The 22,565-nt window shown below is 37.1% G+C and overlaps 1 protein-coding gene across 2 annotated transcripts in view; it reads left to right on the top strand.

The window, feature by feature from the left end:
- CHST9 (carbohydrate sulfotransferase 9) overlaps positions 1–22,565 on the top strand; it is a 188,724-nt gene that overhangs the window by 20,923 nt on the left and 145,236 nt on the right. For both annotated transcript variants that reach the window (XM_087819023.1, XM_087819024.1), the window contains exon 2: positions 7,408–7,617. In XM_087819023.1, the coding sequence (XP_087675149.1) occupies positions 7,497–7,617 (121 nt within the window). In that variant the 5' untranslated portion in view covers positions 7,408–7,496. The remainder of the gene's footprint in view (positions 1–7,407; positions 7,618–22,565) is intronic.

The following is a 22,565-nucleotide window of genomic DNA, read 5'->3' as shown; positions in this document are numbered from 1 at the left end:
TCTAAGAAGGGTTTTCTGTTTCCCTGTTGTTTGGGCAGAAGGAAGCCTCTAAGGCCCTAACCTGTAACTTGTGTCACTCTCCCATTTTTTCTGTGGATGCACTCAAGTTCAGCCATTATTTTTATGGTTCTGATTCTCATAACACTATGCACCCATTCAGTCATACTTGGATTATTGTATCTACTTCTGAGCCTTGCATTTAAAGAAAAGCATTAACCAGTGTGAATGTGTCTGGGGGAAGATGATTAAAGTGACTGAATGCTCCTAAACTGGTTCCCATAAGAAATGGCTCAAGGAATTTTGTATATTTATTGTTTTCTGGAGTATAAAAAGATTAAGCATTGACAGGATAATTGTCTTCAGTAATTGGAAGTCTTTTCTAGAACCAACTTGTGCAAGTTATAAAGAGATACATTCAAATATTCTTTGATGAAGAACAGTGTTTAAACCTTCCTCATTTTGGCTTTGCCTTCAGTGTCTGGCACAGGGCCTTAGTCATATTCTGGCTTAATGGATGTTTATTGATTGGATTGAATTGGCTTGACTTGAAAAAATAAAGTTCTAACAGTAAAAATAGACTGCCTTTTGAAGTAAAACTATCCAACCTTTCAACAAATGTTTATTGATTAACTACTGTCCTAGTGCTGGTCATCTGGAATATAAAGTTATTGACATCTTAATATTGTAGAGCACTTCTGTGGGCCAAGTATTTGTCTAAATATTTTTCATATATTTATCTCACAGCTCCCTCACATGGTAGGTATTTTATTATCCCCAGTTTAGATGTGAGGAAACTGAGGCACACAGAGGTTACATAAAAAGCTGTGTCACAAATCTAGTTATTTGCCAAGCACTGATTTGAACCCAGGCAGTCCAGCTCCAGAGTCTTCATACTTAAGCACAGTATACTACAAATTAGCGTAGTATGTATGTAGTGTAGTATATAATTTGTGTAAAGTAATTACATACTTAGCTTGCACTACAATAAACTGCCTCCAGTAATGAAAGACAAGAGGATACACATAAACGAAAGGACAGACAGATTTTGGGACTAGAGCATAATCTAATCCAGTCTCTGCTCTGAGGATTTGCTGCCTAATGGCTGTCCTCTCTCTTCCTGAATGCCTATGGTCTTCCTTACCTTCAGTGCAGTCTTTACAGCCTGAGTGATCTTCCCAAAATGCAAACCTGATCACTCCACTCCCTTCAAACCTGTCTTTGATTTCCCAGTGTCCACAAGACAGATACAATCATAGAAGGTTGACTCCAGGGCCCTCTGTGGCCTGTCTCCACCTGTACCTTTCACCTCATCTTTCACTAAACTCTGCTTCAGACTATGTGGTTATGTGAGCCAGTCCTGCAGATTGTTTATCTGGGAAGATAGCAGTGTTATTGTGGGAATTATATTAAACAATCAATATCAAATGCTGAGAATAGTGCCTAGAATGTGATAACTGCTCAATAAATGTTATTATTACTTCCATTTATTTCTGATTATCCTGCCAGAATTGCTACACCACAAATATATCTCTTTCCTTAGCTCTCTTACTATACTTATAATTGCTTTGTAATAGATTGAAAAATAAAGGAAATTTATTGGCTTTTCTAAATTACAAATTCAGAGGCAGAGTGAGTGCAGTCAGGATGCAGTTGGAGCTTTTCTTCTCCTTCTTTGCAAGTTTCTCAGCTTTGCCTTCACTGTGCTGCCTTGTTTTTCAGGCTGGTTTTCATCAGGGCAGCCAGGAGATTTCTAGCAGCAGCGTGAACTGTATGCTTTCTTATTCACATTCATTGGGAGAGAAAATATCACTTCCCGTGGCCATCAAACCAAAGCTCTCAGCTTTGTTCTGATTCTTTCACCTTTGAAATAATCACTGTGGCCAGAGGAAGCCTGGACAGCCTGGTGGGATGGGTTGAATGGTGCCCACCCCCAGTAAGATATGTCCACATCCTAGCTGGAACCTGTGAGCTCTGGGTCTCTGCTGATGTAATTAAGTTAAGGATCTCAGTGTAAACTCATCCTGGATTATCTGAGTGGGCCCTAAATCCAATGACAAGTATCCTTATAAAACACACAGAGCAGAAGGCTATGTGAAGCTGGAAACGGAGATTCGGGGCCCTTCATTGGAGCTGGAGGTGGGGACAGTCTGTTGTAAGCTGCATGCCTTCCACACAGAGGAACAGAATGGATATCAAGGACTCAGCACAGCATCCACCTGAATAGCCTTCAATTCCTCTTCCTTCTAGTAACCTACCAATTTCTATTGGTTATATCACAATTGATCCCAGTTATAGAGTGGAAACCATATTTTATTCAGCATTTCCTAGGTTACATTATTAATTACTACAACAACTAAAACTCGATTATTTCATTATTCTTGTTAACCCTCTTACCTCATGTGACATAATCTATGCTGATAACTCCTTCAAGTCATTTTAGACATGACGATGCAAATTACCATTTTCTTGCATCACCATGGCCAAATCCCAGGACTCCAAAAAACTTTTCAAGGACTCCCTTTATCTTCATAGGTCCCTTTAAGAAAACAAAATTCCATGCTGTAGAATTTATGTGTTACTTAATGTAATCCTGATGATTCCTGACTGGCATGTAAATACATGTTACGAATTTTTATGACTGCTTAAACAAAAGTAAAACACAACAGTATTTTTGGATCATCCAAATTTAACACATTGAAATCTTTTAACACTTTAAAATGTTAGAATGTTAAGCAAGTAAAAATGAGGGTTGAGATGAGCAGTCCATTTAACAATAATCTCTATGGGTGTTGCTTTTCTTATCTCTAATACAAACAAATGTTTGCAAATGGACTTTGGTTTTAGTCTCATGCAGTCTTTACAATAAAGATAAATTTTTTAAAAAAGATCTGTTTTTGCTTTAAAAAATGACTCTACCTTGAACACTAAAATATAAAGCAAGAATTTAAAACTTTTTTCTAAAACAGAGATTATAAGGGCAAAGAGTTGTCTTGTTAAAATGTTTAATTACAATTAAATTTTAAATACAACAGCTCAAAGTAGAAGATATCTGTTAAATAAATTATACAAGAAATCAAAGCCACAAAATGTATAAAGAAGCACCTATAAATTAGTGTCTAATAAAGGAATATGTTTTTATCTTCTATGTGGGAAAATACATTGAATGGTTGAGCTATTACAGGAATAGAACATGAAGAAACCATGTGGAAAATATTTGGAAATATCAGCATTATTTTTACCCACTCATAGCAATATCACAGACTGTCTTTTTTTAAATGTTACTTTGTAATAGTATTGTACTGTATTAGTTTTCTTTGCTAACATAACAAGTGATAGCAAATGTGGTGGCTTAAACAGCTCAAATGCATTATCTTACACTTCTATGAGTCAGAGGTCTGACACAGGCTAAAATCAAGGTATCAGCAGGGCCTCATTCTTGTTTGTGGATTCCAGGTAGGCTCTGCTTCCTTGTCGTTTCTAGAAGTTAAGGGTAAGTTGTCCCTTCACTCTGGGGTTCTTCTACACCACATTGCATAATTTGGTCCTAACTGGCCTTCCTAAAATTCCATAACTCTCTCCCTAAATCGTAGACTTTGGTCACACTGGACAACTCATTATTTCTTCTTAAATAAATTGCCTCCATCGAGTAACATCACTATTCTAAAGTCCCAAAATGCTTGTATAGGTAACTATGGTTATTTAAAGAATTTTTCCGGTTTTATTGAGAGGTAATTGATGTACAGCCCCGTATAAGTTGAAGATGTATAGAGTAATGATTCAATTTACATATATTGTGAAGTTCTTATCACAATAAGTTAACATCCATCATCTCACATAGATACAAAAAGAGACAGAAAAAGAGGAAAAAAAGTCTTCCCTGGTGATGAGACTCTTAACTGTCACATATGCCACACAGCAGTGTTAACTGTAAGTCGTGATGTTGTATGTTGTGTCCCTAGTACTTATTTATCTTATAACTGGAAGTTTGTCACTTTTGACCACCTTCATTCAACTTCCCAACAGCTCGTAACCACAAATCTGATCTCTTTTTCTATGAGTTTTGTTGTTGCTGTTGTTTTAGATCTAGATAGGAGTGAGATCATATAGTATTTGTCTTTCTCTAACTTATTTCATTTAGCATAATGCCTTCAAGATCCATCCATGTTATCCCAAATGGCAGGATTTCCTCCTTTGTATAGCTGAATAGTATTCTATTACATATTACACATTACACATTGTACATTGTACATTATATATTAATATACCCCAACTTCTTTATCCACTTATCTTCAGTGGACACTTAGGTTATTTCCATGCCTTGGCTACTATAAATAATGCTACTATGAACATGGGGTTTAGATATCTCTTCAACATAATGTTTGCATTTCTTTCAGATATATTCCCAGAAGTGGAACTGATGGATCTATGGCGTTTCTATTTCTCATTGTTTGAGGACCCTCCGTACTGTTTTCCATAGCGGCTGCACTATTTTACCTTCTCACAAACAGCACACAAAGGTTCCCTTTTCTCACACCCTCTCCAGCATTTGTTATTTCTTGTCTTTTTGCTAATAGCCGGTTTGACAGGCGTGAGGTGGTATCTCATGGTGGTTTGGATTTGCATTTCCCTGAGGATTAGTGATGTTGCCCATCTTAAAAAATAATAATTGTTAAAGTGTTGGGAAAGAGATAACAGTGAAACAATTGTTTTTATATCTTTTTGTAATTTTTTAGGAATAAATCAATAGAATACGCAAGTAGCAATAAATATGTATTTTTTAACCAAGTCATGCAGACCCTCTCAGTATTTTAATAGTCTGTATGTCTTCATTTGGAGGTTGGGACTAAAAATGTATGAGTACAACTAGAAAAGTAATTAATTACCTTTATTTTTTTATTGGAGCTCCAAGTCCCAATAAAATACTCAGCACACTGAGTACCCATTGGGTTCAAGGTATTTGTGAGGGGGGAGTGGAACGGGTTGTACAAAACACAAGAAGCCTTTAACCGTGGAAGTGTTGTAAGTATAATGCTTGTACATAAAATAGCATTATTCCAAGTAATTTCAATCTCCAATAGTCTGCACTTTTTCCGCAGGCTTGAAGGTAGATGTATGATCTCCAAATAGGTGTGTTTTCCCATCGCCACTGACCTTCAGCTTTGCTTACAGCAGTGCCGCTGCTCTAACTGCCTCACCTTTGTTGAATAAGAGCCATTTCCCTCCTAATGCCAACGTTGGGTTAATGGACTGAGATGGGAGAAAAATCTAACGTATCTCTCCGTTTTACACCAGATTGCCTTTCTGCCTTGTGGCTTTAATCACTCAATCCTATTCACATCTGCCATAATAGCAATTATGCGTTTTCTCCTGGCTTCTTACCCAGGAGGATATGTCAGAGGATAGCAACATCTCCCGCAGAAAGGAAGGGCAAGTTCTTAATCTTTTTCCAGCATCATAGGTAATAATGTTCCTCCGCAAACCCCCAGAGAGTCCTGCTTTTGGCTCTCACACCCACCGTTCCCACAGGTCCGTGACTCTTCTGATTTATGCTTTTTCTTCCACTCTCTTCTGTGGTAAGTTTTAATTATGTAGACGGATTGTAAGAGTCTCTTTCTTCTTGTAAACAACTATTTTTTCCTCAGCAATGGATTTTGTTTAAGGTGTCCTCTTACCCGAATCTTCTGTGTACCCAGGAATTAGCCGTTCGTCGTCTAACTGTAGCATCAAGAGGAGAGAAAGCTGGCTTCTCTGCGTAGTTTTCCATGAGGGATTCATCTTGGGACACCTCAAATTGCAAATCTCCCTCAGGAACTTGTTTTCGTTGTGTGTGCTTGGAAAGCCCATGATATTTTAGTTTCAAGTCATTATAAGAGCAAAGTGTCTCCTATCCAACAAGCCATATTTTTCTTCTACTTATTTATGAACTTTCTCTGCTACCAAAATCAAGAAATGCTTGAAATCCACAGAAGCACTGGTGAAAATGGTAACCATTGCCCCTTCCTCCGGGAACTCAGGGGAGTGGAATTGAGAAAGCTCCTCAGGTGATGCTGACAACCACTGTTCCTACTCTGGGCCCTTCCAGTGTAATAGTTAAAATATAAAGAAAACAATGTATTTATAATGTGAGTTTTTTGTTGTTTTTCTATATTAGCACTTTTAACTGTTTGGTGAATTTATTTTTTCTAATCAAGAGATTGCTCTACTACATTCACTTCTACTTCTCATAGGTTATCTTTGAAGGCCAATGTTTGTGTGAAATTGGTTTTGCCAAGAATAGCTAAACATTATCCTTTAACCAGCCTAGCAATTTCCCACAGCAGTTTTTAACTTTTACCTGACACCTCACCAATGCCTCTTTAAAAACCGAAATCAATATTCTCCCAGAAGTTTTTGAGTCATATATGGAGGAGGTGGGGAAGAGAGAGAGAGAGAGAATTTTTAGGCACAGCCGTGTGTGTTGTGTCTTCACATTGAGGAAATGTTTATTCGTCTCATCCAAAGATGGGGTGTGGGCTGTGGCCAAGTAGCTGAGCCAAGTCTTTGGCTAGCATTAGGTACAAAGCCATGACCTTGGCCTCATAAACCAGGCTAACTAGTGAGCTCATGTTTCTTGGCAGTTCATGGGGGTTCTTAACTCAGGTTTCAGTGAGGGTTCATAAACAAACTGATATCTTATGCAAGATTTGTGTGTGTTTATATTTTTCTAAGGAGACTTTTACATTTTCATTAGATTCTCAAAAGTGGGTATGACTTTAAAAAAAACATTAAGATTACACTAAATGAAATTGTTCTGAAACAAAGTCATTTCAGTATTTCTTTAAATAAAGCGAGCTTTTATTCTTGAGGCAGATTCTGTATTCCCATGTTATAAGAGACATCCTTGAACTCTGACCTTTTCATGTGTATCCTTTTATGCCTTTTAGAGATTTTAAATGTACCCTGTAAGCTGAAGGAATCTATTACTTTCACATGAGATGATAATGATAGAGTGAACCCTCCATTTTTAACTTTATATATTTGTAAGACATGAAGTAATGTTCCCCTGTAGTCCATGAACATGTCTTTCAAAATGCCTTCTTCGGCAATTCATTCTGTTAGTCGTCTTTTACCTCACAGTCATCGTAAGGTAACCTGAACCCTGCTGTACTCTCCACAATATGAGAGGGCTTAAATCTGGCCATACTTCACCTAATTAAATGTTAGTGTGTTACTTATTAACTGTACGATAATACATTCCTTAGATAAGATAAAAGTATGCAATAGAAAATTGCCACTCTGGAGACATCTCCTGGTTTCTTCTGCCTTCAGAGTGCTAACAGTTCATATTAGCCTTCAGTATTGATACATGGCATATCTGGGAAGAGATGTTGTCACCGAGGTAAAATGTGGATTTTTTAAAAATTCCAGGGTATTTGATGGGACGAGCACTTAAGAAAACGAGTAAGGATTGAAGCTCTGTGGAAAACTGATCATGTGTTGTTCAGAAATGAAGAGAAATGCAGCCATCTGAAATGGTCATGAATCCCAAACAAGTCTTCCTCTCGGTGCTGATATTTGGAGTAGCAGGGCTACTCCTCTTCATGTATTTGCAAGTCTGGATTGAAGAACAACACACAGGTAACTCGTTGGCTTCTTTTCTCCGTTTTAATTATAATGGTCATTTTCTACTAAACAATCTGTGAGGTTTATAGACATATAGAAGGTCATAATATTTCTAAGAACAGCAAAAATTAGACACAAACTGAATTCCCTAGCTCCTTAAAAAAAAGGACAGTTATATAGCTCCGGTGGGCATTTCCTTGGTGGCTTGGGAGGACAAAACTTGGAATTTTTGTTATCTCAGGCAGGAGCAACAGTGGCCCATTAGCCCAGCAAGGACCATTTTAGAGAATTTGTCTTCTCAGACGTGTAGCTTTTATCCTACCTAGTGTGTCCACTAAGCTTTGGGCATGAGCCAAAAAGGAGATAAATATACAGCAAACTCTTTCTCTCTTAGTTCCTTCTTAATTTTTGTGTTGATACTCAAAATTGGTATGGAAATTCTATAATACCTTTACTTTAAAGCAGGTGTTTGCCAACCTTTTCTGTGAACAAATAGTTAGAAAATATTTTAAGCTTTATAGGCCATACCATCTCTATCACGATTACTTAACTCTGCCAGTGTACCACGAAAGCAGCCCTAGATTATATATAAACAAATGGACCAGGTGGTTGTGTTACAATAAAACTTTATAAAAATAGGTGGTGGGCCAGATTTGGCCCAAAAGCAGTAGTTTGCTGATCCTTGCTATACTTATCTTATATTTTCATCATTCAGTTTGTAATTACTGCACATTGGAGGCACTCAATTGCTATTAAAATGGATTATGTTTGTAATGATAATAGGAAATGGAATATGTTTATAATGATTAAAGGAAATGCTTTAGAACATCATAGATATATATATACATACAGGTGTTGTGAAATTCCCTTTTTTGTTGTTTTTTTTGTTTTTGTTTTGTTTTTTTTTTACTTGTTTTTACCATTAGTAGAAATAGATGATGGCTTATGATTATTAAGGGAAATAGAGTAAAAACAGAAGAACAATTTCTTGTCTCCAATTGTTGCCAATTTCAGAAATTATTCTAGATTTAAAGCCTTTAAGAATGTACTCTGAGAGATAACTCAATGTTGAGTCACAAATATGATCATTTTTAAAGTTGTTTCTATTTTTAAATACCTTTCCTTGGATAATCCTCATAGGATTTATTTAATTTATATAGTAACCCTTGGGAAAAAGAGGTTGAATGTAATTATTTTCTAGAGAATATGTAACATATTGCCAAAAGTTATTCTTAATTCCCATTACAATTTACATAAACTATAATATTTTCTGTTTTGTACATTACTATGATAACATCATAATAACATAATATTTAATGAAACCATCTGTGATAAAATATATAGGGTAATTCCTCCTGCAATACAACTTTCTAGCATAGATCTTGTCACATAGTAAGGCTTCCATAGGTGTTTGTTGAAGGAGTAAATAAAAGAATGAATGGACTGAAAAATTACTGCAGAATACAGACTGGAATGCAGCAGAGGAGAAAAAAATCAGAGAGGTCAGTGTTGAGAGGCTGGCTAATGTCATAGTCTCATGACAAATTTCACCAGAAAATTCTCACAACAAGTCTCCAATGTGCAAAAGAAAGTATATACATATATACAGACTAATGGAGTAACGTTATGATTTAGTCATGTCAATAAGAAACTACATGATATCTGAAGAAACAGTCAAGTCATAGAATAATACTTTACATATTATGCAGTTTGCAAAATGTGTTTGTTCACAAGCATTGGTAGCTACCATTTTTTGAAAGCTTAATAAGTGCCCAGTGTTTAAGTAAATGTTCTCTAATCCTAACAGTGTCTTACTAGGTGTGATATTCTAAGTATACAGATGAGGAAACAGAGGTTCAGGCAGATAAGGAACTTCCCCAAGGCCTCACATGTGTGGGCCCAGGTGCAGAGGGAAATCTGCACCTGGCTTGTACTGCTTCAAAGCCCATGCCTCTCCTCTCCACAGGGCTTCTGTGAGGAGAAGGGGAAATATTATTACCCCCTAGACTACAAATGAAGCCACTGAGAGACTTGGAAACTTTAGGTGACTTGTCCAAAGATACAAAGTTAAGAGTTTTCAAAGTATTACCCATGCCCAGGTTTTGGTGAGCCCTAAAAGATTCTCACCAAAAAAGTTGGTAAGATAAACATATAATAAATGCCCAAGTTATCAATACAGATAGTTTAAAATCACTGACCTGGTACCCCCAAATTATTCTCAAGTTCATAGATTTGTAACCTCCTCTGAAAGTTGAATTCTTAATTGAGTTCATATTTTTCCAAGTTAGGAAATTATTTTTCCTAGTTAGGATGGGCTGGTAAAACATTTACCATTTATTCTCTTCATTTTTATTCGTAATTTGCTAGTACTTTCTCTGATTCTAGATGTATCTTAAATGAATCACCTACTATTTCACAATCTACTCATGACAATGATTATACACTTTAGAACAGGATTCCTTTAGATAAGTATTTTACTGAAGAAAAGTTTTATTCTTCAAGAATATTTCCAGCTGGAGTTTTGTCTTAAACCAGGCTAGGACGCTGGGTGGTAATTCTGTTGTTTTCTAGGCAGACAGGTGCATTTGTATTTTATATGTATTTCAGATAACATCAGGAGCATCGAACATTTTTAAAGGCAGTCTCTTTTTAAATCAGAAAATATTCAATGGTGGGCTTTAATGTTCAGTTAAAAATTAGAAAATCTTTCTTTTGGTCACTTTAGAACTGTCACTAAGAGAATGAAAGAAGAGTTGGTTTTGGTTCCTGAGAACTTCTATAAGTAGAGCAGATTTAAAAATGGGAAATGGTTTTGATCTCTTATATGTATCAGTTGACTATAAGAATATATAGGTTCTTTTCATATTTTTTATTTGAGGCCTTTAAAATCTAATAAGATATGGATTATTTTTTATGCTTCCCCAGTTTTTCTGGGCTCTTCTGTTAAAATAATATGTTTCAGAATTACCAAAAAAACCCCACTTTGAATATGCTGGTATGCTAGTAAAAATACTGGGAATACACAAGATGTTTTTGGAGGTGAAGAGGAAAAATGTATGACAGAAAAATTAAATTCTATCCAGCTATACAACAGAGAGTTCCATAATAACATCCATTTTTCAGTACCATCATTACTTAATCTATGCATTTCTTTGTGCTAATTTTCAGTATGTGATGTATTATTATGAATTTTATTTTATGCAATTTTCTTCTAGTTGTTAAGAGCACAAGTTTTACATTCAGAGGAATCTTGAAAATCTCAACTGTACTTTTTAACTGTGTGATCCTAGGCAAATTGGCATCCCTAAGTCTCAATTTCCACCTCTGTAAAATGGGGACAATAATGTTTTCCACATAGATTTGCAGTAAAGATTAAAGGAGACAATGCCTGGAAAGCACTTAACATTTTATATCTGGCAAACAATAGTACACAATGAATGTGAGCAGTTATTACTATCCTAGAAATGATGCAAAGCACCATTTGTTTTTTCTGGGTTATCTCAATTAAGACTAAGCCACAATTCAGGAAAAAAATCCCAAGCTTGTGCCTTAACTGATTAAGAAAAAAAAAAAAAAAAAGCTCAGTCCGGGCTTTGGTTCAATTAGTTGGGAGAATATAACTGGCAGAGAGTCACTGTGTTTCCCAATGTAGAAGTTGGAAGGAGAATGACAGGATTGAGTGCAGAGAGCAGAGCCAGAGTCCTGGAGGATCTCATGTCCATAAAGCTGCCCAAGGTCAAAGTATTCGTTCATTCAGCAGTGGTTTTTAAAGACTTAAAGATCAGAGGTGCCAAAACTGTGGTGAATACAGAGGTATAATAGAGGACCAGATATAATCCCTGTTCTCAAGTAGACTGTAGTTCTCATGGATTGTAAGAGAAAATGGTCTTGAGTCCAGGCCAAAGTGTTGGTACAAAAAGATAGTCCATTGTGACAGAAAGGAGACAGGCCCTCCATTATGAGGCAAAGTAATGAGTTGGAACCAGGAGAAAGAGCCCAATCAGTTTTTAGTGATGAAAATGCTGACCAGATAGAAGCTTTAGAAAGAGTACTATAGGGGTGGGGGCAAGGTTAGCAGGCCCAGAGGACCAGCTCAGAGCAGGACAGATATATCTATGGGAAAGAGGCAGGAATGAGCGTGGCCAATTCAGGAGAAATCACAAGACCAGGTCTCCCCCATCCCCCCAGCTATTGTTAAATAGAACAAATAGCAAAAGATGTGGTACATACCTGTTTTAGAGTCAGAATCTCAGCTTTAGAAATCAATGCAAAGATCATCACATATAACCCCTTTTTTAAAAACTATAGACCTGATTACATCACTCCCCTTTTTTAAAACTTTTCCATGAGATCTCATTGCCTTTACCAAAAACCCTCTGGAGCCCACCAAGCTGTGTCCTGCCTCCATAGCCTCACCTCTCTTCTCTCGACGCCTCCGCCTTTGTCTTTCTCCCTCTGCCCGGCTGAGCCCTTTGCTGACTCAGCGCTCCAGTAGCTTCAGAAACTTGGGCTCTTTTCTCCCAGCCCTCATCTGTCAGGGCTTAGCTCCAATGTCATCTGCTTTGAACAACCCTGCAGCCAGTCATCCTCTCTGCCCCCCGTATTATTTATTTACATCAGATAAATGATCATAATTAGCAATTGCCTTGTTTAATTATGTTGATTTAATGATCTCTTTATAGTCTGCATTCATTACTGTTTTATAAATTACATGAGCACACAGATCTCGTATGTCTCACTTACCTTGGTGTCCCTGTTCCACAGCATGGAGCATGTATTTGGTAGGTGCTCAATAGTATTGTTGAACAGGGTGCATAAATAATGCCTTAGTTGGTTTTCCAGTGTCCTGCCAAATGACTGCATAGACTGTGTTTGCATACATATGGGAACAAAGGATCTGCTACTCTTCAAGGCATCTGCTCAACTTGACAGCCACCCCTTCTGAAATCTCCATATTTTAAGCCAGAACTCACCTCCTTAACTTCTGCTTACTCATCCTGGTTGTATCCCTTGCCCTGCATGAGGCTCACTCTTCTTCCCCATAGCATGGCCCGATCATTTTCATGGTGAATGAAACCCCAAATTTCTTAACCATTTCATGAAAAGATGATTCAGGTCACTCTCCTCTGAACCATGACACTTAATCTATATTCCATTTAAAATATGATGTATTTCATTTTATTATTATATGAAACTTGTATTAGAAATACACTTACCTAATAAAATCCCCTATTGAGCAGTGAAGAGTTTTATGCACAATTTTAAATATACAAAGTAGTGAAAATCAAACAGGTCCCACCAATAACTTACATTATTTCTTTTCTTGAGGTTTTCCAGAATTAAATTCAGTCTCAACTAAAATTGTTCCCTGACTTTATCCTACAATATAAAAATCTATCTTAACAACTTCTGAACATTTTTATTCAGGACCAATAATTTTTATTATTTAAAATGCCCCCTTCCTGATGTCTGGGAGGACAGACTCTTCCTGATTTTCTGCTCTTCTCTGCTTGCATTCTCAACTCCCCCTGCAGGCATCTTTGTTTCCTTTCTCACCCCTTAGATGTTGACGTTCCCCAGAGTTCTACCCTCAAGCTTCTTTTCTTCTCACTCTACATGCTTTCCCAGTGTGATCTCATCCATAAAGACCTGGTCCCTCACAATTCCCTAGAGCACCATCTACTTTCTGTACCCCCATTAATGCCCCACAGATCCCTTAAACTCAGTAAGTACAAAGCTGAGTTCATCATTTTTCTCCAAAGACTATCTTACTTCACTACAGAGGTAGTTGCCCCACCTAAAGACCTTGTTGCCCTCTGATCCCTCCATTTTGATCTTCCCTCTTCCTGTGTGAAGCTCTTCTTGACTGCTGCTATCCCCGCCCCCAGTGGCTCTTGGGACAAATCTATACTCCATAATTTGGCTGACATGGCCATTTATGATAAGACCTCTACTTAACTCTCAAGGATCATTTCTGGCCACATTGCTTATGTTGCACTAACCCTCTGTCTGTACTAAATTTCTTCCAGTTCCTTGACTTGGCCATCAGGTCTCTCAACCCTAGGGCTATAGGTGCCTATAGAATGCATTTTCTGTGTCTGAAATATTGAAGTCGCTGTTCCTATGTGCTTCCTGTACTTCCCTATTAAAGCATTCATGATGGTGAATTTGGAGTATTTGTTAATACCGTGGTCACCACCCTCAACCCACCAGGCCACGAGATCTGTGAGGGTGGCTCTTGGCAGGCCATTTTACCATTGCATCCCCTGTGCCTAGTCCATGCTTCCTTCGGCCATGATAGTTAGGATTTTCCTAACTCAGTTTGAAAATGTTAAGTTAGAAGTCTTGGAAAAGAATGCAGGTATGCGCCTTCTCTCTTAGGTATATATATGTCAGCCTCCCAACTTGCATAACCATGAAAATGATTTATATCGGTGTCTGTGGGAATCTACCATCTGATTTCATGGAAAGAAAAGTGCACGATTATACTCCATTATGGACTACATACTTTTACAAAACTTTTTATTGTAAAGTATTTTAGTAATAATGTACTTGTCTGATTTACCTCTAGAATAAAAAAAATTAATTTATAGATTAGTTATTAAACTTCTTTTACTCTGAGTCTTCACTTCTCTTATTTCTCAGTTTTACCCTTCTGAAATGTCTGTTTTCCAGAACATTTTAAACTCACTTGGGTAGTCCGCCTGTGTGCCCCACAGTGCAAAATTATTGTGTACAATATCAGTGATTTTTAAAGGCCAATAAAGAAGAATGTGGAGGCAGAGTTGACATCAATGGCATCGACAGCTATCATCTCAGGAAGCTCAGAAAGTTTCCCATTTGTCCGGGCCCATCTCAGAGAAAGAACACAATACATCCTGTGCAGATACCATTTTCTTCTTTCCCAATGACATTTAACCGTTACGTGGGTGGCTGCTGGCTACATAGTTAGTAAAGAATCTTAATGGAGAGAGAATTTTCCTCATTAATTTTTCAAAAATTAAGAAGGCCAGAAATTCACATTAAAAATGGTTCAGAAGTATTCATTGAGAAAGTAATACAGAGGTGAAATACTCAGCCTTCCATGCTATGGCTGTGCTTGTGGAAATGCCTAAACGTACTCTCGATAAAAATGTCCCAGTGATAAATGTAGAATTCCATAATGCTTATCATGGACCATATGGGTAAAGTCACAATTAATAGATATTTGCAGATGAAAAACAATAGACATAAATATTTATATATTTCATAGTCTTAGGAACAGCTTTCAAATGACTTTTATAACCTATTTATTATGAATTATTAGTTCATATAAATTAGGCTCACAATTTTGCATTTCTTACAATATGAAATATACTTAAAAATGCAAATGATTTTTATCATAAGATATTCTCAAGTGTTTTCTACATGACATTGTAATTATAATTAGCTAAGAAAGACAGGTTTAGTAACATTGAGAAAAATTCTCAGTTTTAAAACTCTCTTCAGATGCAGAAAGCCAAAGAATGTCTAGTAGCAGGAAAAACAAGAGTAGCAGTCAGCTTTCAGACACTCAATAAACCGATGTGGGTTTTACTAAGCCGTATTTTAAGTTTGCTCAGGAGAGAGACAAATCCATAAAGCAGTCAGGCTGCTATGATCACGCTGCCAGAAACACACAGTAAACAATGAAATTGCTTCTGAATTTTGGACTCAGAATTTTATGATTGACATTAAGGGTCAGTGCCTGCATTTTAGATCCGTCCCCAGAAGCAATTCAATAATCAACAGAAATCAGAAGTCCATTCACTGAACCACTGGCAGAAAATTAGGTAGAGACTCCCAGCTTGCTTTGGATCAAAGGTATGTCCAAAGACCTAAAGCTAAAGAAAAAGACATAAGAGCCACGTGAAATTCCATATCCAAAACGCGAGATACTATGTTTTTAGAAGAGCTGTAAAGAGTTATGAGCAATCTAGACTGGATGGGAAAATGGTGATGTCCTTAAGTGGAAAACTCATGACAATGGAAAAATTTAATAGGTTTTAATTCTATTTCTCATTCTTCTGAAATGTTTTACATCAACTAGATTGAGCTTGTAATCGCAGATATACATTTGAAAAAAATCTTAAATTATAATTCTGTGTTGTCAATACCTATGAAAATTTAAATAGCATAAGTCTTTTTTAATTCATAGCAACAAGTAGGCAGCTTTTCCCCTCAGTGTCTCTTAAATTTAAATTTTGTGCTCTCTGTTTACAATTGGTAAGTCGGGTTATCCTTGATTTCTGCCAAGATGCCAAATTAACTTGGCCGATGTTGGATTCCAAAAGGTGAAGAGCCTTCTTCCCTGAAGCAATTCCTGATTGAGAAGGAAACAAGTTCTCAGGTATATTTTTAGCATCTGGAATTCTTACATACTCATTTATTCAGTTTTGACTTTGAGGACCCTTTGGGTTGTTATATTTTTGTGTATTTATAGTGAATAGCACTACTACATGAATCATTATATTAACTTCAAACAATTGTGTTACCATTCCTTCCACAAAGCTTTCTTGTAAGGTTCATATAACTTCATAAGGGCATATAGCTGTCCATATTTGTATTCTATGAATATTCGTGAGAGTCACTGATGGCCAAGGACTGCAGAGATGAGAAACATACAGATCCAAGGTTTTCTGTGGTGCTGGCTGTGGTGGTGGTTTACAAAGAGTAGCCTTGTGGCCAGACTCTGGCTATCTTGTCAGATCCTAACAGATCACATTCTTGATGTCAGTGCATAAAAATGACTTCTTCTATTGCCACAATATTTATGTCTACTTTGGAGCAAGCTGCTCACCAGCAATCCTGAGAATTAATAGGATTTCCTGGGGAAATGAGTAAATCTTCCCTTGTTTTTGACATTTCTCCCTGTTAACTCTTAACCCTCTCCAGATTTCTCCTCTCCTTTTTTTTTTTTTTTTTTTTTCTGTTTCTGAAGAATTAAACTAAACTCAGGACATGATATTCTATCTTTATGGTATTATGGATTATCTTATACTGCAATTGTAAATTTTTATTTAAAGCCCCCCACATAATTCCAAAAGACTCATCAGGGTGCTACTAAATGCAACTGGCTTTTACAGGGTGACTGTGCATTGGGAAATAGGGAATATCAGAATTTTAGGAATTACCGTACACTGGCTCTGAACTGACACTAGTTTCAGGATACCCCAAACTTGACTGTCAGAGTAGAGGCTTTTGGGGTCAGGTAATCAATGGAGTTTTTTGCTCAGGTTCATCTCACAATGAATGGGTTATCTCTGAACCCATCTGGTGGCCATTTCCCCAATTCCCAGGTGCATAATTGGAATACCCATCCTCGGCAACTGGCAGAATCCCCACATTGTGGATTTCAAGAAACATGTCTAATGGAAGAACTTTACCTGATCGTGTGCTATTTCCTAATAGCTTTATATTTTAGAGAGGGAAATAACCATTGATTAGCACCAGTGGGACTGCCACTAAGTAGCTGTATGGGCTTGGCCAAGGCCCTCAGCACATCTAGATGTGTCTACTGACGTAAAACACAAGGAAGTTATGATGGAGGTTGTTCAGGTTTCCTTTTGGTTCAAAAACGCAGATATTTTCATTCACTTGCAACTCATTTCTTTCAGCATTTTTTTCCTTGAGTAGTCAAACTGGAGATGTATTGGGTTCATATCTATTTCCTTTGTATTATAACCGAATAAAGATAGCTTGGCACTCCTGCATATTTTTAGTGATTGATTGTGCAATAAAAGCTGATGTTTTCCTACACTCTTTTGCTTCCACATGCATCAAATTTGCCTTTACCCCTTCTCTCTCGCAGCCAGCCTCACCTCTTCATTTTGGAGTTCTTGCTAGCTTGACATGAAAAATGTGCATTAGTAAGCCTAATGGAGAATTACATCAAAGAGGGTGGGAAATGATCTAAATTTCAAATTCAGATTAATTACCTCAGTCTTAACTATAACTAGCATAACATAATTACTTTTTTCTGCTTTTTTTTATTGTGTTGCACTTACCAGGCTGATTTCATTAACTTTTAATGTTCTTTGTAACTGCATTCCAGTTTGTATTCAATGTAGCTTTCAATAGAGTTCTACTCACAATAGAACGCTATTGTATGGCTTTAATATAAGACAAAGACTCTTCATGAAGTTGTAGGAACAGCATTTTTATTATGGTTGTTTCACTTAGTAGACAGGACAGGCCCACTCTTATCTGAGATCATATTTTGACAATAGCAAAATTTCCAAGTTCAGATAGTAAGTCAGTTATAAAATATTTTATGATAAATTTATCTGATTCATTCATTTTATGAATGTTGAAACCTTGCTCTTCAGTAATTATAGAGTGCTAAATCAATAACAGTTCTGCCTTCATCTCTCATCTACAATTGTTCATTTACTTCTCTGGCTTGTTAGAGGGAGATAACCTCAGCCTACCCTCAAACATAATTTCACAGCACCCTGGAATAATCCATACCGACTATAAATATGTCAGTAAAATATCCAAAGGTATTGTGTGCAGAACTCTGGGTTGTAAGCGACAGAAATCTATTTCCAAGTGGGTTAAACCAATAGATAAATATGCAGAGACATTCCACAAGAGACTTTCTTAGCATAGGCCAGTCCCTGGAATATCCACAGTGGTTTCAGAAACGGCTAGATCCAGCATTTCAGTAATATCATCATCAAGACTCTCTCCATCTCTGCTTCCTCTCTTGGCTTTACTTTACTCTGCACAGTGTTATCCTCAGCAGGTGCTTGCATTTGATGGCAAAAATACACGTGGAAAATTCCAGGCTTTTATCACCCTTAGTGACAGCAAGTGCATGAAGAGACCTCTTTCTCCCCTGGTGCCCATGTCAGTTACTGAAAATGAACTCTGATTCATCCTGCTGGGATCTTCTGCTAACCTTTGTACCAGTGGCTGTATCCATGAAAAATAAGTATTCTAACTGGTCAATCTGAGTTACAGACCTTCCCGTTTCCCAGAAAGTATGGTCTGACAGTTGACAGCCTCATGCTAATTATAAGGGTGGGAAGCGTGGAGACAGTGCTGCAGAGGAAGGCATGAAGGCAGGTTTAAATGTCCATGATACCACATGCAACCCTGCAGTGGTGGAGTTGCCCAGCTCTTAAAGGAACTCACAAAGTGACCTAAGAAATCAGAACCACAGATGAGTGAGTCAGTGGAAGACCTCCTGTCTTTGGGACAACCCTGAGTTCCTTAAGTCCCTAGAACTAGCATTTCCTTCAGTGGTTGTGTTTCCTATCCAAATATGTTGCATGAAGTCAGCATTCTCTCCCTTTTTATACTCACAACAACCCCGTAAGCTAGTTATCATTATGATTCTTATTTTACAGTTGAGGAAACCAAGTCACAGAGTGGACAACTAACTTGCCCATGGGCACACAGCTAGTAGCTTCACCCGAGAAGCTTTTTTTTCTTTCTTATGTGGATTACCTGATTCTCACCCTGGGACATCCCAATTCAGTAGTAGTTCTGGAATTGGTTGGAGGACATTACAGTTTCTTAGATGGCCAAAGTTATTCTCATGAGTAACCAACTTGAGAGCCTCTGACCTTGAGAGCAAGAAAGAAACAGAATGGTAAAGGGCCAAAAGATTTTTGTTATGGGGATCACAATAGTAAAGAACAAGAAAAAAAATAATTTTTTAAATATAATTTGTGGCAACCTGCTCATGAAACTCTGGTTCTATTGGAAAAGAACATTCAGGGAAGAGGCTAAATAGTAGCATACTCCATTCTCTCCTTCAGTCACTGCTTTCTTTATCTGTATCCAAAATTTGCTCTTTAAATAGGCATCTGTTTCCACTGTCAGCTATAATGAAAAAACATGTTTTATCTTTGGCTTAAGAACATTACTACTAATGTGAAATGTAAAACTTAAAACCTCAGTGTGATTCTAAATGCTATTTCTTCTACTTGGAATAGTTTTGCCCGTTTTCTCATTGAACTCCTACTTAACACTTCAGGTCTCAGGTTCAATATCACCACCTCCATGAGGCCTTCCCTGATCCACTCATCTCTGTTAGGTTCCCTGGATCTCCTCTCTGTCAGCACCATGTGTGTACCTTTCCTTCATAACAGTTATCACATAATTTAAAGTTGTTAATTTATTTGTGTGACTGTTTGATAGTCTAATACTGACCTCCCACACTAAACTCTAAATTAGTGGTCCTATTTGATTATTTAGTGTTGTATTCTCAGGATACTGTACTGTGCCTGAGACATACTAAATGATAATTCTCTGTAGACTTCTTTAAGAAACCATTGATACCTGCAATAAGTTGTTAAGGAGACATTCCTCTAAATGTAATTTCTCAAAAGAGAAAGAAATAAAGAAAGGCTAGGAGAAATGTAGACAAGGTTTAAAAAGCAAGTAACAAAAAACGGATAAGGAGGTAATTATCACCTGCAATCTAAGAATAGACATAAACAACAGAGCCTTAAGCTGTGAAAATAGCTAGAGAGCCACTGGAAAGGTTCAAGTAATCAGGCCATTAGCTAGAGAAACAAAGCTAATTGCAGTGAAGTGTGTGTAATGTTCTTGGGTGTATTTTGTTGTTCCTTTTTTCACAAAATGTTACAACTGAAAAAGACTTTTAATAATACCTGTATAGTAGTTCACAAACAGGTCCCCATGTCCTAGAAACTCAGATTACTGGGAGCTCTTAACCTATGTTCAAAATTTCTAAAGTCCAGTGAATGTTATATCTTTCTTATAATGTGGCTGAATGACTTAGAAAACAAGAGTCCTTTCCATTTGCTTCCACCATATCAACTCTGTGAGTTTATTGGTAAACATTATTAATTAAAACAAGAAGGTGAATGTAGTAGTTGGTTTGGTGGGTCAGTCATTTAGAAATACTGGGTCCAGGGCTAGAAGAAATGGGATTTATTGATTTTATCCAGAGGCAACCCTCATTGGCCCAGTACCCAGAGTCTGTGATTTCTTCTAGAGCTTGTGAAGATATTTGAGTGCTGAAAGGCATAGTTTTTGGTTCTTACACATATATCTATATAAGGAAACTGCTAAATCAATATAATGCACGTTCACTTAAATACCTACAAAACATAACTCTTAATCAACTTCATTAGTTATTGAACAGAAATCCTATCACCTAGTGATGTTGTAGCCGTTATAATATTGTAGTCCACAATTCGTTACTCATGCTCCTGTGGCGATGTGGATGTAAACAAACCTGTGCTGCCAGTCATATAAAAGCACAGCACATGCTGTTATGCACAGTACATAATCCTTGGTGATGACAGTCATGTACAGTCCATAACACTTGAATATTGGTAATGAACAGCTATGTTACTGGTTTATGTATTTACTATTCTTTTTATTGTTATTTTGAATTTACTTCTACTGAGAAAGAAGTTTGTTATAAAACAGTATGCCATGTTAAAAATTTATTAACATTTTTATTACACTTGAAATTTATATAATGTTTGAGCCGGGGGATTTTGATATGGGTAAGGTGTGTGGTCAGGGGGGAGGAAAGTTCAAGAGGAATAGTGGCCATTCTGACAAGACTGAGGGGTCCTCAGGAAGAACTAAGGGCCTCTTCAGTGGCTAAGTGAAGGAAGCCACCAGAGAAGCCTGGTAGCAACAGACGGTGTCCCAAGGCAGCCCCGACTCGAGCGCATAGGTGGGAATGGCGTTGGGAGGCTGAGGGAGCACTGGGCTGCATTCTCCAGAGTCAGCTGCAGATCCGCAGGCTGTTGGTATTATCTTATCTCCTGTTTATTACATCTCTTTCTACAGTGTTTTGTTGAGTACTTTTACTTGGAAAGACTTCTTAAGTCCGACTTCTTGAAGTCAGACAGCCCAAGTTCACATCCCTGCTCAGTCTGCTGATTTTGAATTCCTTGATGTTGAAGTCTCTTAGCCTCCGTTTTCCCATCCATAAAATGGACTATTAATACTTATTTCCAAGGCTGGTGTAAACATATTATATAATATAGGAAGCACTTCTCACAAAGCCTGATGTAGGGTAGATAAAATTTTTCTTATCCTAAATATCCAAGTAATTTAAAAATAGCATAAATTCTTTCATATATTATTTGGGTGTGTTTCTCATCCTTTAGTCATTTTAAGTAAGAGTCTCCAAAACTGAATATGAAATGTTTGGTAAAAAATAAATTCTGGTATCCAGATTGGAATGGAAGAAAATTATTTCTACTTACAGCTGACACAACCTTATGTATAGAAAATCTTAAGAAATCCACAAAAACTATTAGAATTAATAAGTAGGTTTGGAAAGGTTACAGGATACAACTAACATAAAGAAATAATTTGTATTTCTATACATGCAATGAGCAATCAAAAATGGAATTAGAAAAAGAATCTCATTTATAGTATTATATATAAAATATATAATTGGGGACATATTTAATAAAAGAAATGCAAAACATATAATTTAATCTACAAACCATTGTTCAAAGAACACTGACTTCATAACTCAATTCCTTCCTATAAGAGATGTTGGAGAGGTCACATTAGTGTCTCCTAAATCCATTCTACCCCAGATGATTACTGAAAATCAAACTTGAACTTGAATCAGAATCATTGAAGGGTTTTTTAAAGCACAGATTGCTGGGTCCCACCCCCAGGATTCCCAGTTGTGTAGGATTTACGAAGGGCCTGAGAATTGGCATGTCTAACAAATCCCCAGGTGATGCTGATGCTGCTGGCCCTTGACTACACTTGGAGAACTACTGGTCTGACCATTGCCCATGGTGCTCATAAGGAAGGAATGGGCATATGATCTAAACGTAGCCTCTGAAACATAAAGCAATGCCTATTGGGAGACATGAAACACCTAATTTGGGAACGAACGATGCTCTTCCCCATTCCACCTCCTTTCTAGGATGTGTAGACTAGAAATAGTTGGGGCCATCCTGTGACCATAAAGGAGCACTCTT

This window comes from Miniopterus natalensis, chromosome 7 (assembly GCF_054644295.1).
Source record: "Miniopterus natalensis isolate mMinNat1 chromosome 7, mMinNat1.hap1, whole genome shotgun sequence".
Lineage (NCBI taxonomy): Eukaryota > Metazoa > Chordata > Mammalia > Chiroptera > Miniopteridae > Miniopterus > Miniopterus natalensis.
This window is presented reverse-complemented; position numbering and strand designations above follow the sequence as displayed.